This window comes from Sarcophilus harrisii, chromosome 1 (assembly GCF_902635505.1).
Source record: "Sarcophilus harrisii chromosome 1, mSarHar1.11, whole genome shotgun sequence".
Taxonomy (NCBI): Eukaryota; Metazoa; Chordata; class Mammalia; order Dasyuromorphia; family Dasyuridae; genus Sarcophilus; species Sarcophilus harrisii.
This window is the reverse complement of record NC_045426.1, coordinates 18,972,340-18,984,605: the sequence shown is the minus strand read 5'-3', so window position 1 is coordinate 18,984,605 and position 12,266 is coordinate 18,972,340. Positions and strand designations below refer to the sequence as shown.

Genomic DNA, 12,266 nt, shown 5'->3' with positions numbered 1-12,266 from the left:
TGCTTATTATTGACTTATTTACTGTTATTAGTAATTTCCTCACCCAGGCCCCGATTCAACCAAGATGTGACCGGTGAGGAACTCCCAGGAGAGGAAACACCCTCCTCCACCATCAAGAGCAGCGATTCACCTTCCTGGCTTTAGAGCTGCCCTGAGAGAACAGTCTATGCCCCCATGACCTGTAGGTATCAGGGTCAAGACTGCTCCTCAAGCTTCCTACTGGCAGCTGCTTCTCCCTGCCCTACCTTCCCATCCAGGAAAGCCGGGTTCAAGCCTCTAAGTCGCCTCTCAAATGACCTGTCCCTGCTGCAAGGTTATGCAATTTCCACAACGGGGTTCTAGGAAACCCCCCCCCAGAAAAAGTCCTTCACGAGCTTCCTTCGTTTCCTCGGGTCGCTAAGGACGCATTCAAAATCCCAAGGACCAATAAAGGCAATGATGGCAGCTGACATTTGTGTGCTGCTTTCAGGTTTCCCAAGAGAACAGAGTCATCAGTCATGAAAAAATGAACGCGTCTCCCCGCAGCCCCAGCCGTCCTTCTGGCTCCCCTCCCTCCCACAGGCCCAAAGCCACTCGCCCTGATTGAGAGCAGGAAATTGAAACCACCAGCAGCTTTTTACTTCGCTTGACTCGGGGCCAAATGTCTGCAAAGATTTCCAACAAAGCCGCTCTCTCTGCGTTCCTCGAATCCGAGAAAGGATGGGGGGGGGGGGGGGGAGGGAGGGGGGCTCCGCGTGGAGGGGCAGAAACGTGGGCAGGAGACTCACCTCTTTGGAATGTTGTGTCCTCCCCACGTGATGGCCACCACGTACTTCCCAGGAGTTCCCGGGTAGTACTCAAAGGCATAGACGCCGTTCGCGAAGCCCTTCTGTTTGACAAGCTCCTCCAGCCCCTCTGAGGGAATACATACAAAAACGATAGTTAAATATGCTCCCCCAACTCTGGCAAAGGCGATGGTGAAGGGGGCAGCCCCGAGGGACCCTCCAGCCCGGAGCTGGCCCATTCCAGGCTTGCTGGGGCCGCTAAGGGCCTACTGTGTGCCGAGGTACAAGGAAGGGAGAATGGCCACTGCCCGGGGCCCTGACTGGCCAAACACGCTTTATCCAGGGTCCAAGTCCTGCTTCCGACTCCCACCAACTGATTCTGGGCAAGTCCATTAAGCTTTTAGTCTCTCAGGGAACATCCACAGTGATATTTCCATAGAATCAAAAGCAAGGACCACATTTTACACAATTATAGCTTTTAATATTGTGAATTTTGGTCTTTATCCTTTCAGGGAGCACGTGTTATCGGAGGGGCAAACCTGCACTGGGGTGGGGATGACATGGAGTCAGTCCCTATCTTAGTAAGTACCAAGAGATCACATGTCAGAGGCGGCTGAGAATGTACCAGATATTCAGTGGGAAGAACAGATGATCTTTTAGCGAAAAATGAGCTTCGACTAACACTCAATGGGATCAGTGATCTAATAATCGATGGCAATGTCCCATACTGTTATCAATGGAGGAAAAAAACCAATGTGAATAGTGAGACAAGGGAAAAGCATATCTCAATTATGAGAAAAGAATCTCAAACAAATAAAAGAAACTACAAGAAGTTCAGCAGTAGAGTATAAAACTAAGGGAATGTAATGCAACAATGAATTCCAAAATGAAAAGAAATACCTTGAGAATATGGCAAATGTCTGAGGAGAAACTCGGACATTAAGGGGCTACAATGAATCCTCTCAAATCCTTTCAAAATCCTTTCAAATCCATGTTCATTCTCCCCAGTGAAACACAAGAAAAGTCATAATTTTAGAAAATGCAAATTAGAGTCATTGCTCAAGAATTTTTTTTCCAACTCCCTTAAAGGGAGAAATGGAAACTAAAACCACTTTGGAGGACTGGGTGGGATCTAGAACCAACAGTTCTACTTCTGTCCCTTGGCCAATGTGGCTCCCCACTGCCCTCTGCCAACTCAACCTAGCAACGGTCCCTAAGAGTGGCAAGATCGGGCACTTCTTCCCAGCTTTGGCGAAGACAAATATCTTCAGGTTTGGCTACACCAAGAGATCCAGGGCTGGGCCCAAATCTGAAGCCGTTCTAAGTTGGCAGGATATCAACCAAGGCTTGGACTGCCTCTGGCCCAGCTCTTCAGACTCCCAAGTCAACCTCCTGGAGGATGGGAGTGGCCAAGAATCTGAAACGATTCAATTCCATGCTGGTGGGACAAAAGGGGAGCAGGAATCTCATGGCACCATGTGGTGAGCACCGTGATCCTTCTGGGGAGAAGCCAGTAAGCCTTTATTAAGCACCTACTATGTGCCAGGCAGCTGACAAGACAGTAAGAGGAAGCAAACTGATGGTACCCTCTGGGCCAGAAAGTTCGTTACTAGAACTCTATCAGGAAGGCTAAATATGAGCAGCCGGGTGGCGCAGGGGATGGAGCACCAGCCCTGAAGTCAGGAGGACCTGAGTTCAAATTTGACCTTAGATACTTAACACTTCCTGACTGTGAGACCCTGGGCAAGTTATTTAACCCCAACTATCTCAGGAAAAAAGGAAAAAAAAAAGGCTAAATATTAAACAAACAAAAAACCTTAGTGCATTAAAAAAAAAAACTTCCTTCATTGTTACTTTATTTGGAATAACAGAAACCAGGAAGGGCTTCTAGAACAAACACCTGGGGAAGAGGCAAGCAAACAATGTTGTAATCCGTCCAGACTCAGGGGGAGAAGGGACTCCTCGTCCAAACGTTCCACTACAAGGCCCAGAGAACATAACCGACTCACTCACGGGGTTTAGAGCTTGGATTCGGGCTCTTAACGCTAGGGTATTGTGCCATGAACAATATCGATAATACAAGGAAATATGGAAAGAAAAAATAAGTATTACAGGAGAATTAAAAATCTTACATACACCCACTGAAATTAAGGGGGAAGGCAGCAAAACCATTTATAAGACACACACACAGAGAAAAAAAATCACTACAGCACAGTTCTGTTCAGTTCTACTGCTATTATTTCCTATGAGTTGATGTTTTTAATAAACACAGAGTACAATTTAAGGCTTTATTTGAGGTTTTATTACTCATTCTATTTGTTAGATAATCAAATCCATTAAAAACATTGGCTACAGAAGGGGCCAGAGCCAGGATCGGGAAGATTCCCATTCAAATTCTGCCTCAGGCATTTATTACTAGTGAGACCCCGAGCTAGCACTTAATCTCTGTGCCTCAATTTGCCTATATATAAAATGGGGTTGGAGAGAGGAGGATCTCCCTGAGCCAGTTGTCTCATTTTAGAAGAACTGAGACCCCAAGACCAAACAAGGAGATTTGATCAAAGAAAGTCACCAAGGACTTAGGAGGTGGTGAGTTTCTCATCGATGGAAAGCTAAAAGCAGAGGGTGGGATGAGCACTTTTAAGGACGGCTATTCGCCTTTGTTTGCATCCAAGCACGTTGCCTGGATCACAGTAAGAGCACCAAAAAGACTTGGTGACTGACTTTCTGACAATGGATGAAGATGGTTATGGAGAAAGTGCGAGCCAACAGACAGCCCCAGAGCTCCATTGGGATCAAAGTAACGTCAAAGGACCTGGAGGAAGGCCTCTGGATGATGGGCAGAGGAGTGGTAGGAACCACAGGTTCTGGAAAGCACCTGAAGGATCTAATCCATGGACCAAGATCCTCCTTCAGCTGTTGGCCCAGTGAGGAGAACTTTGGGCAGTTCTAATAGGCAATTTTATAAAAACCTGTTTGGGCTGGAAGAGGAAGTCACTCATTTACCCTCCCAGTTCATCAGCTGATTGTCATACTCGAAACAGATCTTGGGGACTCTCCAAAGGGAAATTTAAATGCCAGATAAAGTCTTTCCCCAAATCAGAAAATGCCACTATTAATACACAAAATAAACTTTAACGGACTGTAATGGGAGTGGAGTAACTTGGATAAGCAGAATATAAATAATCCCATCAATCCATCCAAAACTTCTTCCTAAATTGGAAAGGGCATTCTCACCCCAAGTGGCATTTTCCAAGCCCCACCTTAAGTGAAAAGCTAGATCTTTGGTCAAGGATCTTTTCGGGCAAATGAAGTTATATTCCCTTTCCCCTTTCATTTCTGATGTTATGATTAACGCAAATTCAGAAAATCCCTTTTGTTTTGGGAAAAGCCTCCATTTTCTTGTTTATAACTAAAAATTCTTTTCCTGAGGATGATCCTATAATCAAACTTCAAAGCTCTAAACAGTGACCCAAACCACCTCCTTTGGGTGTATGAAATGGGGTGGGAGAAAATAAGCATTTATTCAGCACCTACTATATGCCAGGTTCTCTGCAAAGACTGTTTCAAGTATTTATCTAGCAAATAACTTATTACAAATATTTGATCCTCACAACAACCCTGGAGGTAGATGCTATTGTTCCCATTTTATGGCTGAGGAAACTGAGGCAGATGGAGACCGATGCTCAGGGTCATGGTAGCAACTACATGAGGCTGGATTTGATCTGTAAATGTCTGAGAGCCACCCAGCCCCACAAACCAGAAGCACTGAACCTGAACCCCCCCCCCCCCCCCCCGGGCTGCTTCTCAGTTTGTAGACACTGCTCCTAAAACCTGTGTCTGAGACACCAGGCAGGAACTCGCTCTATGGCTCACCGGTGGTTAGCTGAGGAATGGAGCTGAGTCACCAACGGGAACCAGGGTCAAACATTTCTTGTTGCGACAGGCCCCAACGAGGGCAGCCCCCGCGTTTCTCTGGAGGGCCTCGGCCCGCCCGCTACCTGCCTAGAACCACAGCCTCCCACCCAGCAAGTCCTGCCCAGCTTCAGGAGCCTGAGTTGGAGCTGTGCACACAGTGCGGGACTCCTCCCTGACCCAATCAGGCCACAGCACAGCAGCAAGCCCCAGAGGACCCCCGTGACTGAATGAGCTGGAGCCCCCCAAGCAAAAGTTTGTGTCAACTGGAGGGGAGAACAAGCAGCTGAAAACAAAAGCAGAATGGCATTTCTGTAGCTCAGAAGCCGAAATGGGTCCAGGGAAGGGAACCTGACTCACTTCCCAAATACCCAGAAGCCTATGGAGCCCCTCCATGTGAGGGAGCAACTTTTGGGGAAAATCAGCCCTCAGAGCCTTGGCCAAGCAGATGGTAAGCTCTTGAGGAGCAGGAGCTGGGCTGTTTGGTCTCTAATACCTACAATAGCCCCTGGGACCCAGCCTTCAAAGTACTGGCCGACTGGAACTGAATAATATGAGATCCTTCGGCGTCTAAGCCAGTCCTTCTTCCCCGCCCCAACATCTAGAACGCCATCTGCAAAAGGGTGTGCCCTTCGCTCGGGTCAGTGGCCTTTGGTGACAGAAGAATTCCACACAGAGGAAAAAGGGGAAGAAGGCCAGCACCGAGTGATCCAGCATAGGTGGGGTCAACCATGGGGGAAATAGGAGGCCAGAGGGACAGAGCCCTCCATATCCCTGCAAAAGTGGAAGCTTTCCTGTGCCTCCTGAGGCTCAGCATTACTTGTGGACCTTGGAATGATCCTCCGATGACGGGAGGCAGGACACTCAAGACAGATGGGAAATGAATTCCGAACTAATAATCAGCTCCAAGCTGGGGGCTTGGCTCAATTCCACTCCTCAAATAAAAAATGGACCCCGTCCGCCTGGCAGAGAGGGAGCATGATGGGTCCGACTGGAGAGCCAAACCTGACTGATGCAAACTTAGATCCAGATGCAGAGCTGTCCAACCCCCTCGTTTTACAAATAAGGAAATCAAAGAGAATTAAATATTGGAGGATAAGAACAAGCATGGCTCCAACAGAAAAACAAAGATATCCCTGCCCTCACTCTGGGCAGAGGACACTGGCTCATGGCCACGGTACCTCCCATATTTACCAGTTATACTGATTGTATTTACAATATTATTTGTTATCCAAGATGGCGCTCTGAGAGGGGGCAGAATGCCGGGGGACATTACAGGGCTGTAAAAATGGTTTCCATCCAGACTTTGTTTTCAATGACAGCCCTCCCTCTGTGATTACCCTCCTGGATCCATCTCGTCTGCCCAGAGTTGTCGACAGGTTCTCCCCAGTTACAGGGGAGTTCCTGGGGACCCCCATAAATGGCTCACTGGGGGAAGCGATACTTACTGGGCCCCCGCACAGTCACACTGAGCTCCCCGCTTCCTGCAGACTTCGTGTCCACCTTGAAGTCGGCCGTCTCGCGGATCCTCACGCCCTTGGGCTGCAGGCCCCGACCGCTGGCCCGGCAGGCATTCGGGTTGCAGGCTGCAAACACATTTCAGGTCAGACTTTCATTCTCCGCCCCCCGTGGCCGGCCAAGGCCGCTTGGAGCCGCCGTCCACAAAAAAGCCCTTCACTTTACAGGAAGAAAACGCTGACACGGACCCGGAGTCCCACTGGGGGAACACACGCAGCCAGCAAACACAGAAGCGCGGCTCTGTCCAGCCACGACACAGATGGAAGCCGTCGGCAGGATGGGCTCGGGCCCAGCGAGAGCCTGGGACGGCTGAAGCCTCCCATTGATTCCCTCTCGGCCGAGGGAGGGGGAGCGCAGACCACGTCGCTGGATTCCGTGCAAAGCCCGCCGCCCTGCCCAAGAGCCCAGTAATTAGGCCCGTCGGACATTTCCAAGACTACTTTTAAAGACCCCTCCAGCTAATGTGATTTTAAATGTCTGACCGGGAGCCAAATCCTGGGTCAGCCATTTTTAAAGCTGATTTTCTTCCAGACTAGAGTCAAGGAGAAGAAATTTAAGAAAAAACAACAAAAAATACTCGACTGGTCCAACCCAATCCCAACTTATAGAGACTGAGGCCCAACAACTACATGTTATAAAATGGTTGCCATATGCACAGCCACAAATCCTTACCAAAAAATGCTACTCAGTGAGCTCTGATTCTAGTTTAAAGTGGGTTAAAAAAAAAAAAAAGCTCAAATGAAGATCAGAAATTGCTCACAATATATCCACCCTTGAGAAGGCCAAAAATTAGAGACTGATTTTTAACAAATGGACTATTTCCAAAAATAATAATAAGATGCACAGGAAACACATTAGAAAACTTGAAGGCACGTGGGCAAGTCTCATTAGCAAAGGAAATGAGGATTTGTTGGACAAAATCTGTGGCACAGGACCGTCCTTTCTTAAAGCCTAACTGCTGACTTTGCGGTCCCCGTCCCTGGAGCTTTAAGCTCCCCATCTCTGGCAAACTCACTTTCAGTAGGAGAAAGGAAGGTATTTTTTCTCTGCATGGGCCAGTGATCTCAGCTGTTTACTCCATGAAGAGAAAAGCCAACTATTCAAACCCTTTCTTGGGATTTTTTTTATTTATTTAAATACTTTCCTGAAATATGTCTCAGGGAGACAAACATTGTTAATGAACTTAGAATTCCATCCACTGTCAAGGGGAGTGAGAAATCAGCGATTCCTCATGGAAATCAATCTCGACAGGGCTCTTCTAGTAAAAAGGGTTCTTATTTAGCGAAGGAATTGTGAAATAAATCAAAGAGCCAAAAATGTTAGGCCGTGTCATACACGGAGGGTGGGTTACGACTGACCTTTCCAGCCTACGCTAAGTCCAGCTACCAGCTAATGGAGGCATTTTAAACAAAGCCAGCTGCTAGGGCTCCTGTTCAGAACCATCTGACGATACCCTGGCTCCGAGCTTTGTGGGGGCTCCATCAGGTTTTGATCAGTGACTCAGAGATGACCACAGTGCTTTGGTTTTTTACCCACAAGGATCACAAACACGGCATGCAGGGCATGCTGCTACACAAGCCAAGAAAAGACGAGGACCACCGCCTCTCCCTCCCCTTACCAGCAAGCCGTCTCGGAACAGCCCCTCTCACGAGGGAAGCCGTTATTCCTGGTGAAGTCCAAAATCCCCCAAATGAAACGGATCGGGAGAGAGAAGTCTGCAGAGCGCAGGAGCAGAGGACAGAATAAGGAGAAACTGAGTTCAGTACTGGTTTAGGAGAGAATAAGGAGTTGAAAAAACAAAAGGAAGAAGTTGGAGAAAAAAGCTTATTCTTTAATTCTCTGGAGCCACTAAAGAACACAGATCATTTTTGTGCCATGAATTTTTAAGACATTTACAATCATAAAATCATTTTTTTTACGAGCAAGAAAGATTCCTTGGGAGACACCGGTAATTCAAAAAGCACAAATAAGAGACTTTCAAGAAGACACGTATTCTATTAAAGTGCCTACCTTCGCCAACATTCACGGTAAAGGGGCTTTTGGGAATAGATTCCCCAGCAAATGAGACCTTGACCACATGGGGACCAGCCTGAATGGGTTTGTAGGCACAGCGGTAGACCTGATTCCCTTTGTCTTCTATGACCATTTCTACCGTTTTCTTCCCTTGGGGATCTTCCACCTCCACTTCGATGTCTCCCACACCAGCTCCTGCAAAAGAACCGCCATTTTCCAAGAGCTCAAACATCTTCCTCATAGAATTTGAGCGGCTTGAGGGCAAGACCTGTTTTTATTCTATGTATCCTCACACTTAGCAGAGGACCTAACAGAAGAGAGGCTTCCGAACAGCAGCAGAGTGTTTAGATACAAAAAATCTTAGTTGCTTTAGAAGCTCAATTCAATAGCACTCAATTCTAAGCAATATTGCTTAGAAGCTCAACGAAGAGCTTCAAGGTACAAAATCATGTCAGAGCCTTTGAGGACAGATGGCTCAGCCCTCACTGGAAACTAAAACTAGACTCCCAAGCCCTAGTTACTTTCTGAAGTTTATTGAGTCCTGGGAGATGGAAATTACTTAAATTGCTCTCCAAAGTCCCTGGTGCCCTATCTCCCTCCGAAGCAAGTAACTCTTAAAGTTATGTTTCCTCCCTTTTACTTCTGAAGGACACACAGGAGCCCATCCACCCGTCTCTCTCTTCAGCTGACAGAGCTCAAGAATGGCTTTGGTGCATCTGTGGGAACTCTTATATTGTGCTGGGAGGGTTTAATCCATTGATGTACTCAAGTTCTAAAGTTATATTCAACACATGTCAACTTGGGCTCTGCCCCCTAAAAAGAGCTATTTTTAATAGCTGACCAAAATTTCAGAAAATTAAGTGTTCTAAGTCATCTCAAGTGGTACCTCCTACAAAGAGTCATTATTGGGGCTCCAGGGTGAGTAATTGCCCTCTTATATCCCTAGAATCACCTTGGATTCACTGTGGCCATGGGGCTCCTCTCCAACAGAAATAAGATCCTTGGGAGAGGATGGGATTTAGAGCTGAGTGGGCCCTTGGAGGCCAATCCCCACCCTCCACAAAAAAGAAACCAAGACTCAGAGAAAAGAAGGGACATGTCGAGGGCCACGATTATAGGGAACAACCCACTAAGTCCCACAAGAAAGAGGCGCGGTACCTGCTGTGTAGATGTCAAAGAAAGTTGCCTTATTAGCAATATTGCCAGTGGCTTCCAAGCCTGGTCCTTTGGCTGTCACTTTGCTGGCATCGCCCTGGGCCTTGTCAACATTGACCTCAAACGGACTCTTGGAGATGTGCTGACCAGCAAAGAGAACTGTGACCTGTGAGGATCAGAGAAAGCGGCTTCAGGTCCGGCCAGTTCCACTGTAACAAAGGAACCAAACCCTGTGGGAGCCTCCAAGCCATCTCCAGCCCAGCGAAAGATGATCAAACACCCTTTCCTTCTTTTGGTGGGGAGAAAGGGGACCGTGGGTACTGAATGCTGCAAACACTAGCAGACCCGATTGGTTCTACTGAAACATTCGTTCTTTTTTTTTTTTTTCACTGATACAAAGGAAGGTTAATCAGAGTAGAAGAGGGTGTTTTGGGGAAAAGAAGTCAAGGACTGAGTGTGATGGAAAATAAAAAGGACTGATTAAAACCTAGGAAAATAAGTACTGGAAGGAACCGAATCATTGGATCCCAGGATCATTAAGTTGGAGCAGAAGGGAAGACCTCAGAGGCCGTGTAGTCAAATTACCTCATTAGAAGGAGGAAGAAGAAGGTGGAAGAGAAGGGAGGACAGAGGAGGAGAAAGGAAAAGAAGGAGGAAGAGGAAGAGGAGGAAGAGAAAGAGGAAGAAGAGGAGGAAGAAGAGGAGCAGGAGAAAGAAGAAGGAAGAAGAAGAAGAAGAATAGTTGTGAGGATCAAATGAGATAATATTTTTAAAGTGCTTAATACAATGCTTGGCATGTATCTAAGTGGTAGCTATTATTGTCATTATTATTGTTGTTGTTATCAAGTTCTTCCAACATCTTCCTGAGATCCTGGACAGGACAAGATCCCTCTGCTACCATGTTTTGTTCCATCCTTCTCTGTTCTGATTTTTCAGGCCCCTACTTTTCCTCATAGTATTTTCAAAGGTTGAGATCTTAGGAAAATGCTTCAAGTGAACTTAAAGTGTTAAAGTACATATTATTTAAGCTTTCACATTACAAAGAGCCCCACAGTTTAGTGATTTCATCATTCACAAAACATTAAGAGATTTATTTGTTTTAGCTTTTAGAGATTTGCTTAAAGCGAGCTCAGTGAGTATCCTCCATCATGGCAAAGGAGGTCCAAAGTGAAGCTCTATGAAACGGAAACAATTAGTACTTAATTTTTCCCTTAACCAGGGATTCAAGATGGATCAACCCCATCCTATGTTAGCAGTTAGATCGCCCCAGAAGTCCAACTCTTACCTTGTGAAGTCCAGCGACTTTAGGCAGATACTCAACAGAGTAAGTCTTGTTCTTGTCACTGTCTGGAGTCACTTGTGCCTGGAAGCAGAAGCACAAGAACGTTAGAGACCACAAAATACCGCAGAAGGAATGGCGTAGCCGGCAGCCGGGATCCTTCTGGGCCAGCCATTCAAGCTGTTGACCCGGGATCTCTGACCAGCTCTTCTCCAAGGCATTCCTAAAACCAACAGAGATTCAAAAGTGCTGAAACAAATGGCCAGTCATAAATTCGTGAAAACAAAAAACACACCAAGTTTTAATTTTCTCTTAGAGATAAGAGGAAAAGGTTGAAGTCGGTTGTTCGTTTTCAAAGATCCCACCCCCTCCCCGTTCCCCCCTCCCCGCACCCTGACATCAGGGGATGATAACTCTTAAATCCCGGAATGTCCATGCACGGCCACCAATAATGGGGCCCCATCATATTGGAAAGCCTCCACAGTCTTGGGTCCCTTGTGTTATTTTCCTAAATAAGCATCCGATATTAGGGTATATCTTCCATCTTTGATCCCTTCCTCCAAATCACTTTTTAATTGCTGTGTACATGAGTGTTTCCTTGATAGAAAGTTAAGTTGGGCTTTACACAGTGCATACACCACACTGGGAACATATAACTATATGACTAGTATATGACTAAACAAGAGCTGTTTCTCTCTAAAGGAAATCACTCTCCAAAACAGGAAGTCAAGTATCCTTTATGACTTTCAATGTGCTAAGAGAATCCATGCAAAGTTCTACCCAGTAAATGAGACCCTCAACCTATGGGAGAAAAATGAGCAAAGACTGAAGGTACCAGGGCAGAGATGGGGGCAGAGTTCATGTGGTACACGCTGTGACCAAGCACTGACCAGGAAAGTCCACCTACCTCCTCTTTATTCCCCTCAGGATCTTCCACAAAAACCATCACGTCCCCTTGTCCAGCACTGATAGTGTCCACCGTAAACTTGGCCGGCTGCTTCACCATGTTTCCAGTGGGCTCAATTCCTGTTCAACATTCAAGACACAAGTTACCAGAAGTGCTAGAAAAGTTAGAAAGGTTATCGGACTGAAGTCACGACATTAACTTGGGCGGCATCCAGAAAGTCGCACAGGGGAAGCTCGAGAGTGAGACCTGGCTCCTCAAACGTGGTGCTGGGACAGAAGGCTGGGCAAGGGTCAATGCTGGAAAAATTACCCAGGCACATGCTTTGTAAATAAAAAGCTTTAATTAAAAATTAATTAATTAAAGTAATTAATTAATTAAAATTTTAATTAAAAAAACACAACATGTTTTGTGTGACCAAAAGCAAGCTGCAACCTAGCTGCTTCAGACAACCAAGTGACAGCGCAGAGGATGATTTCTAGCCTCAGAGGGAATTTCCACACCATGCTGACAAAATCACAGATCTGGAGCAAGCCCAGGAAACTAGGAGGACAGCCTGAAACAACTCTTCTGTGGGAGGCAGAAAACGGCTCTGCTAGCAAGCGTCAAGCTGTACGCTGTCATGGTGAGTTTACAAGTCAGAACTTAAATATGGCCATGACTGGACAGTTAGAAATTACTTAGTAAAACAGATTACACCAGATTTCAGTGACAGAAA

The 12,266-nt window shown here is 46.4% G+C and overlaps 1 protein-coding gene across 6 annotated transcripts in view; it reads right to left on the bottom strand.

Annotated features, from left to right (window-relative positions):
• FLNB (filamin B) overlaps positions 1–12,266 on the bottom strand; it is a 131,020-nt gene that overhangs the window by 59,879 nt on the left and 58,875 nt on the right. For all 6 annotated transcript variants that reach the window (XM_031953181.1, XM_031953191.1, XM_031953198.1 and 3 more), the window contains exons 5-10: positions 11,552–11,670; positions 10,651–10,728; positions 9,369–9,531; positions 8,208–8,405; positions 6,128–6,265; positions 768–894 (exon numbers count right to left, since the gene is read on the bottom strand). In XM_031953181.1, coding sequence (XP_031809041.1) covers positions 768–894; positions 6,128–6,265; positions 8,208–8,405; positions 9,369–9,531; positions 10,651–10,728; positions 11,552–11,670 — 823 coding nt within the window. The remainder of the gene's footprint in view (positions 1–767; positions 895–6,127; positions 6,266–8,207; positions 8,406–9,368; positions 9,532–10,650; positions 10,729–11,551; positions 11,671–12,266) is intronic.